The 18,180-nt window shown below is 41.7% G+C and overlaps 2 protein-coding genes across 2 annotated transcripts in view; one reads left to right on the top strand and one right to left on the bottom strand.

The window, feature by feature from the left end:
* The first annotated feature begins 158 nt into the window (after positions 1-158).
* LOC115574556 (peptidase M20 domain-containing protein 2-like) lies at positions 159-10,113 on the top strand. The gene is made up of 3 exons (XM_030406155.1): positions 159-555; positions 5,294-5,489; positions 9,937-10,113. The coding sequence occupies exons 1-3, from the start codon at positions 163-165 to the stop codon at positions 10,110-10,112; spliced, it is 765 nt and encodes a 254-aa protein (XP_030262015.1). The 5' UTR covers positions 159-162; the 3' UTR covers position 10,113.
* Positions 10,114-13,223: 3,110 nt separating this feature from the next.
* Positions 13,224-18,180, bottom strand: part of LOC115573632 (gamma-aminobutyric acid receptor subunit rho-1-like) — a 48,773-nt gene continuing 43,816 nt past the window's right edge. The window contains exons 9-10 of the mRNA XM_030404497.1: positions 16,070-16,266; positions 13,224-15,565 (exon numbers count right to left, since the gene is read on the bottom strand). Coding sequence (XP_030260357.1) covers positions 15,278-15,565; positions 16,070-16,266 — 485 coding nt within the window. The 3' untranslated portion in view covers positions 13,224-15,277. The remainder of the gene's footprint in view (positions 15,566-16,069; positions 16,267-18,180) is intronic.

Raw genomic sequence — 18,180 nt, forward strand, 5'->3', positions numbered from 1 at the left:
CATACAGTTCATGCTCTAACCTACATGCATGTCTTCTGAGTACAGACCTTGGTCAATAAAGTTCTTTGGAGAAAACATGCACCGTCACGTGCTGTTGTGTAACCGTCTCCGGTGCCCCGCTCAGTGCTTACGGTATCAAGCTTCTTCCTCAGAGAGAACAAGATGTCTGACAGAGCAGAGCTGCTGCTGGAACTCAAGCGGAGAGTCGGCTGCTGTATAAATGCAGCCGAGGCAAAGCTCCACACACTCAGTAAGGACATATGGAGCTGTCCGGAGCTGGCTTATGAGGAAACCAAGGCTCATGACAGACTAGTTACGTTTTTCAGTCAGGAGGAATGCTGGACGGTCGACAGTCACTTCAAACTTGAGACTGCCTTTAGAGCCACCTGGGGAGCTGGAGGCAGGGACGTGGTCAGTGTGTGTTTCCTGTGTGATTCCCTGCCTGATATCAGACACGCGTGTGGTCACAACCTGATAGCTGAGGTCGGAGCTGCTGCGGCTGTTGGGCTCAAAGCTGTGCTGGAGGACATACAGGAGCTCGCTGCGCAGGTGCAGGTATGCCCTGCCGCTGTAGAGGGGGAGACAGCTGTTTACTGTCTCAGTAAAATGAACATGGTAGCCAATAAAACAGAACTGCACATACATGGAACACCAAAACACCACACCTTATATTACATGGTTCTTTAGGACGGTCATACTGAAGCAGTGTTGGGAATGATACTTTCAAAACATATTCCTTACAGAACTAGCTGAAACTGTGCTCAAGTCTCCCTGAAAGTGCAAAGTATTTTAATTTGCTTTAGAGGAACAAAGACTTTAAGGGTATGTTAACAAAAAAGATGTTTTGCTCGGTTAAAAAAGGAAAAGAATTGACCAATTTTCCCTTTTCAGTTTCTTTGTTTACTCAGCAGTCAAAAGTGGAAAAATGGACAAACTAACATATCCTGTTTCTTTACAGAATTTGCTGTAACATCTGACATTTTTTTTCAAGCGACTAAGTGCATAGGTGTTGCAACTTATCTCAAAATAAGAAGCACCAGAAGAAAAAGAAAACGCATTTTCCCTTACCCTTTTCCTGATTTTACAGGATAAAAACATAAAAGGATGATATGAAACATTCCATGAAAAAGATTTGAGCTGACTGTATTCACATTAATATTCTTCTATTAAGAACGACACATTCATAATGGTCCTTCAATACAAAACAGAAACTCAAACTGAATGTGATGATGGTAAAATAATATTCTTTTTTTAAACTACGCCACCAAATATCATTTTACCACCATGAAACAATGCTACATTGAAAAACCAACAATAGCTAGCAGCAAAAACCTATCCAAAATGTCAACATTGCACATAACCTAGGGTGAAAAACATCAAAACAAAAAACATTTACAGTAGGCATGTAAGGTGTTGCTTTGATATGAATGTCAGATGAAAACAGGCAACAGTTATACAAGAATAATAAAGTTTGTTGCTATGGCGCCGTACTAGGTGGCAGCCTGTAACAGCAGCTCCCGTGGGTTTTTAAGTTTTTTTCGTAGTTTTTGTTGTATTTGTGTTGTGTTTGTGTTCTGGTTTTCGCTGAACTTTTGGCGGCTCTTCTCCGGAGACTGGGAGAGGACGAACACCTTTCTTTTTTTTTCTTTTTGAACTTTTACGGCACTTTTTGTTATGTTTTTGAGATGTTTTTGCTAGCCCTAGCAACGGAGGGTCAGGAGCGCATCACTGAGCACATTGTTTACACACGCGACCAGCTGATTGCGCTGTGTAAACCTGCACTGCTACCCGGAGCTAGGCCTGAGGTCCTGAAGGAGCTGCGGAGCCGGAGTGAAACGGAGGGTGAAGAGGAGGAGACACAGACCGGCTGTACCGGCGATCGTCATGGGAAACGTGAGGTCTCTGGGAAACAAGACGGACGAGCTCGCCGCGCTGATAAAGGCTCAGAGTGAATATCGTGAATGCAGTGTGTTGTGTTTCACGGAGACATGGCTTCACTCAAACATCCCGGACCACAGCGTGGCGATTCCTGGCTTCAGCACTGTTCGGGCGGACAGGGACGTGACAAGCAGCGGAAGGAAAAAAGGAGGAGGGATTGCACTGTACGTGAGTGAGAGGTGGTGTATTCCCGGACATGTTCATGTGAAGAAACGTCTCTGTACCCCGGACATTGAACTGTTGACTGTGGGGATGAGGCCTTATTATTTGCCCCGGGAGTTCACATCCGCCATCATTATCGGTGTGTACGTTCCTCCTTCAGCTGATGCAGCGCTGGCCTGTGACGTCATCCACTCCGCTGTTGCCCAGATACAGACGCAGCATCCTAACGCATTTATTGTCATCACTGGGGATTTTAATCATGTCTCACTGGATAAAACCCTTCCAACATTTCACCAGTATGTTGACTGCCCCACCAGAGACTGTAACACACTGGATCTGTTGTATGCAAATGCTAAGGATGCATACAGTCCCACAGCCCTCCCCCCTCTTGGAAGATCTGACCACAACCTGGTTCTGCTGACCCCTAAGTATATCCCCCTTGTTCAGTGGCAGCCTGTCCACACTAGGAGCGTGAGGAGGTGGACTCAGGAGGCTGCTGACGCACTTCAGGACTGCTTTGAGTCGACAGACTGGGATGCACTTGTTGAGCCACATGGAGAGGATCTGGACAGCATGACCGACTGCATCACAGAATACATCAGGTTCTGTGAACACACCACCATGCCAACCGTACGCTGCTTCCCTAATAATAAGCCGTGGATCACCAATGACCTGAAAGCCCTTCTTAACAAGAAGAAGAGGGCGTTCAGGTCTGGAGACAGGGAAGAACTGAGGAGAGTGCAGCATGAACTCAGGGATATGCTGAGGGCCTGTAAAGATGCCTACAGGAGGAAGCTGGAGGCCAAACTCCAGCAGAACAATGTGAGGGATGTGTGGACTGGTATGAAGAAGATCACTGGGTGTAAGGTGAGCGGCAGACAGTCATCGGGCAGCCTGGAGAGGGCAAACGAGCTGAACAGATTCTTCAATAGGTTCAGCTCACAGCATTCTGTCGTCTCCCTGACACCTCCAGACCCCCACACACCCTCACTGCCCCAAATGCTTCCTCCTCTCCCCCCTCACTCCCCTGCTGTGAGCTCTCCTGTGCAGCACCTCTCCTCCTCCTCCACCTCTTCTTCCTCCTCCACCTCTTCCTCCTCCACCTCCTCCTCCTCTACCTCCTTCTCCTCCACCTCCTCCTCCACCTCCTCGTCCTCCACTGAAGACACCAGCAGCCTCCCCCGCATGACTGTGACTGCAGGCCAGGTTAGGAGACAGCTGGAGAGACTCCACCAGCAGAAGGCTGCAGGCCCTGACGGTATCAGCCCCAGGATCCTGAAGACATGTGCCAGCCAGCTGTCTCCTATCCTACAACACCTCTACAACCTGAGCCTGGGTCAGGAGAGAATACCGGTGCTTTGGAAGACTTCCTGCCTGGTTCCTGTTCCAAAGAAGTCGACACCATCAGACCTCAATGACTATCGACCAGTGGCCCTCACATCTTACGTCATGAAGGTGCTGGAGAGACTGGTTTTGGCCAACCTGAGGCCGCAGGTGAGAGCCCTGCTAGACCCTCTGCAATTTGCTTACCAGCCCCACTTGGGAGTTGATGACGCTGTCATCTTCCTGCTGCAACGAGCCCATTCGCACCTGGATGGTGGAGGAGGCACTGTGAGAATCACATTCTTTGATTTCTCTAGTGCTTTTAACACCATTCAGCCACTGCTACTGGGGGAGAAGCTGCGGGTGATGGGTGTAGACGACACAATGATCTCCTGGATTACTGACTACCTGACAGGCAGGCCACAGTTTGTCCGTATGGGCAGTGTTCTGTCTGATGCGGTGGTTAGTGATACAGGAGCTCCACAGGGGACTGTACTGTCTCCTTTCCTGTTCACCTTATACACCACTGACTTTCAGTACAACACCGGGTCGTGTCACCTGCAAAAGTATTCTGACGACTCGGCTGTTGTTGGTTGTATAAGTGAGGGACAGGAGGAGGAGTACAGAGCACTGGTAGACAACTTTGTGGAGTGGACTGGACAGAATCACCTGCGGCTGAACATCAGCAAGACCAGAGAGATGGTGATAGATTTCAGGAAGAAGAGGAAGATGGCTTTCCAACCTCTGTGCATTCTGGGAAAGGATGTGGAGGCGGTGGAGGATTACAAGTACCTGGGTGTTACCATCAACCACAGACTGGACTGGAGATCTAACACTGAAGCTGTTTACAAGAAGGGGATGAGCAGACTTTACTTCCTGAGGAAGCTGAGATCCTTCAACGTGTGCAGCAAGATGTTGGAGATCTTTTATCAGTCTGTGGTGGCCAGTGTACTTTTCTTTGCTGTGGTTTGTTGGGAAAGCAGCATTGGAACCAGCAACACCAACAGACTCAACAAACTGATCAGGAAGGCTGGCTCTGCGATGAGTGTGAGGACACTCTGGAGGCTGTGGTGGAGAGGAGGACACTGAAAAAACTGTTATCCATCATGGATAATCCTCTCCACCCTCTCCAACTCACACTGGTCAGACAGCGGAGCACCTTCTCCGGAAGACTGCTTCAGCTTCGCTGTCGAAGCAACAGATACAGGAAATCTTTCCTGCCACAATCCATCACTTTATATAATAACTCTCTCACCTCTGCCTGACAGAGAACTCTGGTCTCTCTACTGTTTTGTTGTATATATTATTATTGTTATAGTATATTTTGCATATTTTGTTTTGTTGTATATATTATTATTGTTTATAGCACACTGTGCACTGTATATATACACTATGTATATACTGGATTCTATTTATGTATTTTAAGTGTTTTATTTGCTGACCCACTACTGCTGTAACAAAATAATTTCCCAGTCTGGGATCATTAAAGTAATTCTATTCTATTCTATTCTAATGAGGTTGTCAATGTATGCATTGCCTGTGAATGGCTGTGAATTCTAAAGACAGCGGCGGGTAATGGAGGCTAGGGAAGGCTGAGCCTTCCCAAATTTTATGCTGGAAAATTGTGAAAATCATGTAATATGCACACATCATGTGTGCATATTATTATACATGATTTCCTATTATGAACGGGCCGCAGCTGCAGTACAACCTCAGTGTGTGTGAGGTTGTCGCTGCAGCTGTCACAATGTTGACAAATATGAGAACGCGTTGCCATGGTGACAGTCAAAAAGAGCCAGTCAACACCCGCTGTCGCTTTGGCGCGTGATTTTTGAAATCCAACATGGATATCCGATCCTTTTTTAAACAGAAGGAAAAACCAAATGAAAATATTTTAAAAGCGGCCAGCAACACTGACCGGAATCCACCCGCTGCAGCGAGTGATGGACTGGCTGCTGCTGGGCGTCGATATGCAGGCACCTGCCGGGAGAGGGATGGAGATGTCCGCCACGCTTTTTCGCGAACATTGCCGTCACGTTTGCTTTGTGTCTGGTGCAGAAGAAACGGTAAAAATGGGCTTTTGTCACGAAAGTGTCCAAGCAGCAAGTTTGGTTGTTAAGGAACAGGAAGTTGTGGGAGGGACGTAGGCGGATGAATGACAGACAGCGATACTGAGAGTTGAGAGATTTGTGACATTGAGCGTGTTTGGAGTGTATAGTTAGTGTGTTATGTAGTGTTTAGTGTGTAGTGGAGTCGGTTTTTTGTTTGAGTCAGAACAATTAGGAGACTGCTGAATGAGCATTGCCTGCATTTAAACTGCAGGCAACAGTCACATGTGAGGTTGTGCTAAAAAAATAATGACACCAAGTAAATAGCTTTTAAGGGGAAATATAATGGCAAAATCAAGAATAGTCAAAAACGGCCAATTATACCCTGGAAAATCGGATTTCACAACAAACCTAAATATCCCTGATGTCCCACCTTCAAACACAGCCTCATTTGGCCATCCATGAAAAAGCTGCTTAACCTCCCACTTTTCTATAGGAATACATTTTTCTTACGGGCACTGCACTAGTATTTAATGATCAGCAGTTTCATCCTTGCGCTGTGTGATCAGGCAGCCTTCCCAAACGCTAGATGGGAGCATTTGATGGCAGAGTAGTATTGTACTTTTAAGAAGAGGGCTCTGATCATTGGAGAGATCTTCAATGAAGCCAATGACTTGTCAGGATCTTGGAGATACTGCTGCACCTCTTCCTCTGCTGATGAACTTGTCATCTGTGCTGTCTCAAAAGTGAAAAAGTTGTCATCATCTTCTGGATCACCTCCAACTGCGGCATTTCAAGTGGTGTTGGCATCCTCAGAAGGCTGTGTGTGAAGAAGACGTGTCTCTTGGACCATTGCTCTTTTCATGGCTTCCCTCTCTTCATCTGCAAGCCACCACGGTCAAAACTTTCGGTTGGTGGAAGCCGCCATCCTGGCCTCATGGGAGGCCAACACCTGCCCAACTTGAGTGTCAGTGGGTTTGATAACAGCTGAGAGGATGCCAACTTTTCAACTAACTTGGCTTTTTAGGCTGAGAATGATGGGAACTATGTATTATTAGTTAGGGTTCTAACCCCAAATTGTACCAGTTTATGATTTTTTGTTGTCTGCCGCTTGAGCTCAAATTCCTGTGAGCTGGAATGGGCCAGAAACTTGCAACTTGGCCCAATGATTGGAAATGTATATGAGCCCAGTCTGCTAGATGGTGGCGCTGTAACTAAGGCTTGAAAATGCGTTTTTGGGAAGGCCACGCCCCTCACACCATAAGTCTGATTGACTTGAAATTTGACACACAAGTCCAGCTCCATGTGCTCTACAAAAAAGCCTCTTAGACCATGAAGCTCCGCCTACTTAGATCTTTTGCTAATTAGCATAATGTGAAAAACAGTAAAATGAATAGAACTTTGAAAGATTGACTCTATCAACATCAAATTTGGTATACGACTTTGGGGGACGAGCAGACACATTTCTCCTATAAATGAACCAGATAGGTGAAAAAACATGGCCGCCACAGACCAATGTATCTTTGCAATGGGCGGGATTTGGTTATTATTTGTTGTCTGCCGCTTGAGCTCAAATTCCCGTGAGCTGGAATGAGCCAGAAACTTGAAACTTGGCCCAATGATTGGAAATGATGTGCATCAACTTTTATTAAAATATGAGCCCAGTCTGCCAGATGGTGGCGCTGTAACTAAGGCTTGAAAATGCGTTTTTGGGAAGGCCACGCCCCTCACACCATAAGTCTGATTGACTTGAAATTTGACACACAAGTCTAGCTCCATGTGCTCTACAAAAAAGCCTCTTAGACCATTTAGCTCTGCCTACTTAGATCTTTTGCTAATTAGCATAATGTGAAAAACAGTAAAATGAATAGAACTTTTGAAAGATTGACTCTATAAACACCAAATTTGGTATACGGCTTCGGGGGACAGGCAGACACATTTCTCCTATAAATGACCCAGATAGGTGAAAAAACATGGCCGCCACGGACCAATGTATCTTTGCAATGGGCGGGGTTTGGTTATTATTTGTTGTCTGCCGCTTGAGCTCAAATTCCTGTGAGCTGGAATGGGCCAGAAACTTGCAACTTGGCCCAATGATTGGAAATGATGTGCATCAACTTTTATTAAAATATGAGCCCAGTCTGCTAGATGGTGGCGCTGTAACTAAGGCTTGAAAATGCGTTTTTGGGAAGGCCACGCCCCTCACACCATAAGACTGATTGACTTGAAATTTGACACACAAGTCTAGCTCCATGTGCTCTACAAAAAAGCCTCTTAGACCATGAAGCTCCGCCTACTTAGATCTTTTGCTAATTAGCATAATGTGAAAAACAGTAAAATGAATAGAACTTTGAAAGATTGACTCTATCAACATCAAATTTGGTATACGACTTTGGGGGACGAGCAGACACATTTCTCCTATAAATGAACCAGATAGGTGAAAAAACATGGCCGCCACAGACCAATGTATCTTTGCAATGGGCGGGATTTGGTTATTATTTGTTGTCTGCCGCTTGAGCTCAAATTCCCGTGAGCTGGAATGGGCCAGAAACTTGAAACTTGGCCCAATGATTGGAAATGATGTGCATCTTTTATTACTTTTATTAAAATATGAGCCCAGTCAGCCAGATGGTGGCGCTGCAATTAAGGCTTGAAAATGCGTCTTTGGGAAGGCCACGCCCCTCACACCGTAAGTCTGATTGACTTGAAATTTGACACACAAGTCCAGCTCGATGTGCTCTACAAAAAAGCCTCTTAGACCATGAAGCTCCGCCTACCTAGATGTTTTGATAATTTGCATAATGTGAAAAACAGTAAAATGAGTAGAACTTTTGCAAGATTGACTCTATCGACACCAAATTCGGTAAACATGTCCGCCACGGACCAATGTATCTTCGCAATGGGCGGGGCTTAAAATGATTGGCCATAACTCCCACACCCTTTGCCCTATCATCACAAAACTTGGTGGGTAGGTTCAACACAGGACTGTCAATCTGCCTACCAAAGCATGTTGAGCTCAACCTATAGGAGGGGCTATAAATGCTACAAATGCGTATCTCAAAGACCATTGGACGGAATTTCACCAAATGTGGTATGTATGCTCTAGGGGCAAGTATTAACTAATATCTTGATTACCATGTTCATATGTGAAAGTGGGTGTGGCCCATTCGTCATTCACCATCATTGTTTGCATTTTATTCATTTATAACGAGCTGGAAGGACCCAGAGACACGAAACTTCGTACATTGAGTATAAATGACGTCCAAATGCTGCCCCAAAAATTTGATCCCAATCTGTCAAATGGGGGCGCTATAACACAGGGTGTAAACTTCGAAAGGCTCTCCCTGCCAAGTCATAAGTGCTATTGACTTGAAATATTTCATACACGTCCTCCTGATAGTACTCTACAAAAAAGTCTCTTGCACCACGAAAGCCACTATTACAGACTTTTTGCTAATTTGCATAATGTGAAAAACAGTAAAATGAATAGAACTTTTGAAAGATTGACTCTATTGACACCAAACTTGGTAAACAACTTCAGGGGATGAAAAGACAAATTTCTATAATAAATGAGCCCGATTGGTCAAAAAACATGGCCGCCACGGACCAATGTATTTTTGCAATGGGCAGGGCTTAGAAATGATTGGCCATAACTCCCACTCCCTTTGCCCTATCATCACAAACCTTGGTGGGTAGGTTCACAACAGGACTGGGAGTCTGCCTACCAAAGCATGTTGAGCTCAACCTATAGGGGGCGCTATAAATGCCATTAGCATGTAGATGAAACACCAATTTGGAGAAATCTGGGGCTTATCATGGGTATGTGTTGCACAGATCTTTGAGGAACACAGCAGGTGATGTCATCGACTGTGGGGGATGAGGGTCAGGGTGGCCGGCTTGGGGCGAAAGGGGCTAGAACCCGCGGATTGCCGCTTGCGGCTATATTGTTATATTTCTTCTGCTCTTTGTAGCTGATGGCCATAGCAGCCGTCTGCTTCGTGGGCCTCTCCCAGCCCCTTTATGGAAAAAAGGTGGAAACCAAAGTTCCATATTATTAAACTTGTACTGAAACAATTTACCCTCACAGGTGGACTTACCAGCACTGCTTTCTTGGTCATCCCAGGAGTGCTGCATCCTTAGCTAATAACAAGTGTGACCCACCCCCCCATGTGTGATGTCAGTGCTGACCCTCTCTTCCTGAGCTACCAAACCTCTTAATGTTTTTCCTTGTTTTTCTGTTTTTCTGAGAATGCCTTAAGATAGAATGAACTTAACTGCAGTTAACACCTCACATTAATGGAGTATTCTTACTCACTGTGACCAAGATTTAAAATACTAAATCACATATTCATGAGGCAGGTGGACTGAATGCTTGTACATGTTTCTTATGTCTCTGTCCCTTCTTTCCCTTATTTCAGACATGTAAGGACCATGTCTGAAATATGTGTTGGTGTCTTTGATGCAGGTGATGACCAAGCTCAGTTCTTTACTCTGAGGACAGCTAAGACTCTAGCCATGACAGCCCTGAATGTGCTGCTTGACCCAGAGCTGCTGCAGAAGGTGAAGCAGGAGTTCACGGAGGCCAAACTAAGGGAGGACAGGAAGCTGACAGGAGAGCACACAGAGCAGGCTGCTAAATAAAAAAAAAAAATCACTATGTTGACGAATAATTCTTAAGTCAAGGTTTTGTAGAAAGTGGCATTTTTATATTGAAATCTATCATCTTGAATTAAACATATATGTAACACTGATTCCACCCTCCCACTGACATTACATAGTGTAAAAAACATAAACCATCAGAATGATTTTGAAGCTGTTATTGTAATGCTAAAAAATAACACAGTGTTGCTTTTGTGGACCCTTTCACCTCTAAATAGAATAGCAGAATAACATATTGCTTCACTCTGTCATCTGTGTTTTTATATGTTTGTTAAACAAGGTGACTCACAAGTTAAAAAGTGAAGGTAACTTAATATTTTTCACACAATCACATAACCTCAAAGAGCTTTACCATCAGCACAGCATACAAAAGCCTCTGTCCTTTGATCCGTTCAAATAAGGAAAAATCCACAGGACCTTTTATGGGGGAAAAAACTCAGGAAGATCAACAGAGGAGAGATCCCTTTTTCAGACATGCTGCACACATCTCACTGTGCTGTGTTGCACGCAGGTATACTACTATGCTGATGTGGGGACTTTTTTTTATCTTATATTCTTTATTTAGGGTGACTACAACCGACACATTTAGGGTGACTATGTCACATCTGTCCAGGCACACCTGGTACAAACTCTGCTGCACTTACAGCAACATGCATTAATATGCACCATCCCTGTTAAATAGACTAGTACACTGTTTTAATCAACCTAGTTGTGGTGAGAGAAAGGCGGGGTACAGCAGACGCTGTCACTGACCTCAGCCTTATTGTGTCTGGAAATGGATCAGAGCCACCCTCCCAGTTTGTGGACTGACACGACAGACTTTTGAACAAGTTGAAATAATGTCATGTGAACTCATGACCTTCTATGCATTTATGTACTGTCCAGCCTGTACCGTAGTATCACTACAAAAAAGTCCTTGATGGTATGTGCTATTTCTTGAATCAAAGAGTGGGATCACATCCCTCAACTGAGTTTTTGTTATCTTTAACTACTAAAATGTTTTTTTTATGTTTTCAATACTATCTTCAACTTCAAGGCTCTGCAATGCAATCACCAGTGGCTCCAAATGATGCTAATCTGTTTATGGGGAAATTTGAATTGGATTTTATTTATATTTATAATTAACAACAATCTCTATTCCTAGTTTATTAAAAGCTATTGGAGGTACATGGACAACTTATTTTTCATTTGGAGTGGAAATACGAAAGATTTAAATGAGTTCCATACTGTCATTAATTCAAAAATGGAGTCTATAAAATTCACATTACATTATGATCTTGAGTATATTTCATTTTTGCTTGTTTTGGTGAAAAACTACAGTAATTGTCTTAAGACTGAAGTATATAGAAAGGAGACTGACAGAAATACTTTATTTTAGTTAAGTAGTTATCATCCACCGGCTTTAAAGATAAGTCTTCCATATAGTCAGCTCCTAAGGTTAAGACGCATTTGCAATTCTGATGAACGATCTGAACAGAGTACGCCAAGTTCAACAGTCTGATTTACACAAATCTAGGTCAAGAGACCAGTCTTCTCATGGTCATACATTTGAATCCACCTACAGTCCTATATCCAAGTTTGTTAAACAAGTAGTGAGTCGACATTGGCACATCTTGAAAAGTGCCTAGATATTTTTATAAACAGTCTTCAAACTTGAAGGTTAACTTAGTAAGTCAGATTTACCTAGAGACCTACTCATCATTTTTTTTGTCTCAGATGCTCAGTGGTAATTTCTCTTGTCATAACTGTGTACACTGTTATTCTATGATACATTATATGGGCATTGAGACAGTGAGAATACCACAGAGAGGTGGTAACAGGGACAGAATCCTCCTCCAGAGAGAAGTCTATTGGGATACACTTCCTCGACACTATGATTCCAAAGGGGCTGAATGAGGAGATTTAATTTACTGGTTTAATGTGATACAAACGTGCTATGTTGTTTCTGTGATACAGTTAAGTGCTATTCTGTTGAGATTGTTTTGTTTTGTTTGTATGCTACCCTGTGTGGTCCTCTGTGCTCCTTCAAAAGGATATATCTCCCCCAATTGGGATGTATCTGTTGTGCAGTTTTGGATATCCTATAATTAGTTGTGTAGTTTCACTGAGATTTTGCCAGAACACACGCTGAAAAAGGGCGTCTTGTTATTTGTATGAACCCTCAGCCTTATATGCCCATCCCCTTCTCCATGGATGCAGTTGATAAGCATCTGCTACGCTACAGTTTAAGTTTAAGTATACTGAATTATCTGCGCCCTGTTTTCATATTACATTTACTTTGCAAAAAAGTCCAAGCAACAGTGAACAATGAATTCTCCCTGGATGTATTTATTGGAAGAAGGCTGCGAGTCTGACACACTGCACCTGCACTTTCCATTTAGTAAAAACAAGAGGGAATTGGAAGAGGGGTTAGAGGAAAATCCCATTTTTTGGCATTTTAATGTTTATGACCTGACTTAAGGCTGCCAGCAAGGGAACTGAAAACACTAAAAACTGAAAAGTGAATATTAAAGAACTTTAGGTTGCAACATATACATGGTTTGTAGAAACGTACATTTTGAGCAGATATTGACTGAATGTTTGTATTTTTGGGTGAATTGTTTTTATAAGGAAAACACTTGATACTTGCAAATGTATAATCTAATATTAGAAAGCAAATATTAGATGTTGAATTGTTAGCACAATACAGTTAGCTTGTGTGGTCTCTACAGCTACAACTGTATCTTTTTCATTTGATGGTCACATTATAAATCCCCTTTGACCAGAGGATAGAGGATATTTGAGTTTGTTTACAATGAAAGATTTCACTAAGCTCTCAGTTTTTGTCCACCATGTCTGCTGGTTTGTCTTTGTCTGAAATTTGACATAAGCCGCAACAGATGTTACAACAGAATTATATAAGATAGAAGAAACAGAAAGATGCTTTTCAAAACCAAACTTTTGAGTGCTGATCTTGAGACAGGCCTCTTTTCATCTCTCAATCAAAAAAACTGTATTTGACTCCCACATGTCAGATGTCCTCTATCACAGTGGCCATATGTCCCAATTGTCAGTCAATAATGTTTTTGCAGTAAACAGTCAAAGAATGAAAAATGTATGAAAAATGTTTTAATCAAGAGTTCTGTACACTGACTTACCACAAAGTCAACATGTGATTTAATATGACACTGTGCCAATGAGAACAGTTACAAGAGATGGAGAAATTGAAGTAGAAAAAGCTCCAGTTCCATCTGAGATTTACACTAATGTCTATAGGTTCAAGCTTAGAAAAAGGTCAAGGACATTAAAACCATGAAAAAACTTTTAAAATCTATTACAGCAAAAAACAGCTGTTGGTTTAAGTACAAATAACCATTGATTCTGTTTGTTAATAATGATGCAACCGTAACAAAAAAACACAATGACTGAGCCACACAAAAAAATGAACTTTTGGTATATCAAAAGCAGAATCCAGATAACCTAGTCATTCCTTTTGTCAAAACATCCATGCATATTTTCTACAGAAATTGTCTTCTGAATACACAGCAGGAGCATGTCCCTGTTTTATATATAATGCTTTGGAGGTCAACCATAGGTGTCAATTCAGCATATCTGTTTAAAAGATTAGTGCTCTGTGCACATTGCAAAATATGTATAAGCTTTCCACAGAATGACTGGAGCAACTATACAGGGCTACTTACTGTTTTCTTTAGTAGTGCACCAGCACACTTGAGGTCCACATTGGTGAAAGTCAAAGGGTCAAAATGATCTCTGACTCTTTTCACTCTAGTTTAGTTTGCTAAACACAACAAAGAATAAAATGACACATTGTTGCCTTTAAGTGCTCACCTGGATGATGCTTATTAAGGTTAGCTTATATTAAGGTCTTTGAACTAAACTTAGTTTATAGGTAATAAGTCCTTACAAGATGCTCATGTAAGTGTTTGTAATAGCATCACTAACAGGTTTATTATTAGAAGATGTTTACAAACATTTATAATAAACTTGTTCACATAGTGTTGATGTGTTGAAGAATGTTAATAAAGGCCTTATGAGTTTCTTATATTTGTATAATCATAAGGGGCCTGGAGCTCTTGCCACATGTCTTGTAACCTTTTCTTAAAAATAGCTGTTACCAGCAAAGCAAAGTGCATTTACATCACAACACTGCTGTTGCTCAAATCATCTGCCCTTGAATTGGTTGCCAGTAACAAGACTTATGACACTGACGAAACACAGGTACCACATGATACCAATGACAATTTCTATTGGCTGACAAACCTTGTTCGAAGCTGGAACCATCTCAGATTTCTTACAGAGACACTTGTAAAAAGGTTTTCAAGGAAAAAAGATACTTTTATTTTGCATCTTTCTACAAGCTCTGTAGATGTAATATTTTAAAAGTAATTTGTCTACATGAAAATGTATGAACAATATGACTTTTCATAAAGTTGCAAAAAAGGTTAGTATACAATAATAACAAACTCATAAGGCTTTTATCAATATCTATCCATCTATATACTTTCTTTTCTTATAATTGCACATTTCTTTACATCTAACAATAAACATGTTAATGATGCTACTATCAATGATTATATTATTTCATATTACTATATAAATTATGCATATTGTTATTACTGTTAATACTCTTCACATCTATTTGTTTCAAGTTGGAAAACAAATAAATAATAACAATTGGCAGATAACAGCTTGTTAAATTAAAAATTTGCTCTCAGGCAAACATTTAACACATTTTAAGTACACATCATGTTACTCTGGTAGCCCTGTGATGAAGCTACATTGGGTTATTGCCTGTTTTGATAAACTATTCAACTTCCCAGGTCCTCTGGGGTTCTCAACATTTTGCAGCAACTAAAGATGAAGGTTTAGTAGAATGTGTTGAGCACTGAGTTCATGTCAGAACATTTGTTTCTGGGTTCTGCCTGAAGAGTTCTTTCTTTCTTTGGATTGGTCTGCTCCTTTTTCTTTCTTACAAATGTGACGCAAGACACTAAAGGCCTGAATCTGCAAGTTTAGTGCACAAGTCTCCACTCTACTATGAGTGCATCTGTTAACCACTTTTACAAGCGGGGAAGCAGATTTTTCACACTCCTGCTAGAGGTGTTCAGACCTTGGACACCCACAGGTCTGTTTGAGTCTCATCTGCATTAGGAGTAGATAGACCAGTAGATGATGTTGAAGAGGATGTAAGATCCAGGAAAGATGACCCGGGAGTACTTATCAATGACATGTGTATCAATCCAGGCATTGCTGTAGGCACTGGTGCCAACATGGCCAGTGACCTGTGCGCTCTCCATCGCCAGCTGCACCAGCATCCTCTCACGTTTCACCCCATTCTCTTCTGGTATGCCATAATTCCCTGTTGTGTTGGCATCAACCTCACTGTAGCTGGCTGACATCATGCCAGGATGAGCCATGCCACAAGTACATGGCAGCTGCAAGGATAGAAAAGGTACCAGTCATGCACAATGAGTGCATTGGAAGGTAGGCAGCTATGTTATTAGACAGACAGCAATCATGTGGCTCTGGATATAGAGTGGGTTGTCCAGTAACCAGAAGGTCACTTGTTCAATTTCCTGGTTCCCCTGGCTGCATGTCTTTTTTTCTTGTTGCTGAACCCCAAATTGCTCCTGATGAGCAAGTAGCACCTTATGTTATAAAATCTTTTAAAATCCAAAAATCCAATCCAATTCAAATGTTGACCTGATAATAAAGAGCCATGGCATGAACAATATTCTGAACTTAACTTATGAAAAGTTAGGCCACCTAAATTAAAGTTTTTTTTACCAGTTAAACTATATTTGACCAAGCAGCCATCCACCAAATATCACTGTCCATCGAACTATGATACTAACCGGGTTAAAAATATTAAGAGTGTCAGTAGATGTACATGTACCACAGGGCATCTATGGGCATGAAGATGAGAGACTTGTACTTACCCTCTCTCTGAGTTTCCTCTCCTTGCGTTCTTGTAGAGTAGACAGGTAGTTGACTGCGGCGTATTCTATCACCGACAGGAACACAAAGACAAAACTGACCCACAGGTAAATGTCCACAGCTTTGATGTATGACACCCTGGGCATGGAAGCGTTGACTCCGGTAATGATGGTGGACATGGTGAGCACCGTAGTTATACCTGAAGTAGGGCAGCAAGTTCAGAGCAGGTGAATCCAGTCATATGGTACTAGGGATGTAACGGTTACCGGTGTCACGGTAAACCATGGTCAAATTCCTGACGGTGAAGGTTACCGTTTAAGTTTTAATTACCATGGTAACCGCCGCGGTCGGTAACCACGGTGTGGAAAACTCGCGGCGCATGCGCAGCGTGCATTGTGCAACGTGCGCTTGTTATGTAGTGATGAAGACATGGCGGAGGGAGGACGTGATAGTAGCGGCCCTCACGGCATTTTTCCGCCTTCAAAGAGAACCAAATCTGCAGTCTGGGCGTATTTTGGTTATTATAAGAATGCTCAGGGAGGGACAGCTGGTCGAGGATGGCAGCCCTGTCTGCAGGAGCTGCGAGAAGAAAGTTGTTGCGAGGGGCGGCAACACATCCAATTTGCTTACTTTCACTTTACGACCATCACAACTGTTCAGCGAATGCAAGGTAAGCTAACCTAAGCTCGGGTGATGTATGTGCATGTTGAGTTTTCTCTGTCTAATTTGCTGTTGTCACTAATGTAAACTGACCAGATAGTGGTATAACTGAACAAAGTTGATCCGTGATTTGGCTCGTTATCTGAACCGCTTATTAATTGTAGATTTAACTTTTTAAAGTCGAAAGTCCTCAAATATTGATGCAGAGCTGCAGTGAGGAGGATTTGACACAAACACGTACTGGGTGGACTGAGTTAGTGAATAGAAACTGACTGAGATGACTGACTTTCATCTCAGCTCCGTTCACTGGAGCAGCATCTACCTGTGGCTCAGCAGCATCGGACCAATCAGATTGACCGAGTCCACTGACAACAGACGAGCAGGCAGACAGAGAGACAGACAGCCGATATATAAGTAATATCAGAAATATATAACACTTGTGGATTATTTGTAGAATAGACTATATATAAAGAATAATATAAAATGGTGAATATAACATGTGTCTAGATAGAAATAAGAGCCAAAATACAGTATTCATAATTCATTTAACAACAATAATCCTTTTTGTTTTGATCTAAAAAATGATCCAAGCTGTTCCTCACAAAAGTGATGTGATCTAAATTGTGAGTTTTGTGATCTGTTGGTTGCACCCTTAGTATTAAGTAACAGTGACAGTAATAATTAATAATGACATTTTCTATTCATTTTTTTCACAGAGAGGGTCAGCTGGCCAATCGAGTGCTGCTGCCACTACATCTCATTCTACCACTGTAACGCAGACATTAAAGGACACGTTTCATAAACAGGCTACCTCATCACAAAAAGCCAATGACATATTTTGCACAGTTTTGATACATTCTTTTATAATTATTTAATGTTGATTTTGCAGTGTTTTGTTAAGGTTTTGGATTTTGGTTATTTTAATATATAATGAATATATTTAATATGAATCTTGATGAAATTATTTCAATTTATCAGTGTTTTTTCAACATTTTGAAGACATTTTAAAAAATACTGTGGTATACTGATAACCGTGATAATTTTGGTCACTATTACCGCGGTGTGAAATTTTCATACCGTTACATCCCTACATGATATATGACAAAAAATACAAAAAAAGGAAATTTTTTTCATTCAAAATTACTATGCTGCCATAAAATTAATAACTTTGCATTGGAGATGGCTTTTTGTCATACATGACATGCATACAAATGTAAAAATTAATTTTGATTTGTTTTGATTAAATGTAATAAAAGTCAGCAGTTGGCTCCCATAACATAATTTTTATCATGCAAAAAACTGTCCAAATCAGCTCAGCAGCAGGAAATTACGTAAATTGTATTAATTTATTGATATCGTCTTTTTAAATGTATATAGCTCTATATCATGAATCATACGAGTATGGAAGCAAATTTGTACCATAATTCAAATTAAAATGCATTTACAGAAATGC

Source organism: Sparus aurata, chromosome 22 (assembly GCF_900880675.1).
Source record: "Sparus aurata chromosome 22, fSpaAur1.1, whole genome shotgun sequence".
In the NCBI taxonomy this organism is placed as follows: Eukaryota; Metazoa; Chordata; class Actinopteri; order Spariformes; family Sparidae; genus Sparus; species Sparus aurata.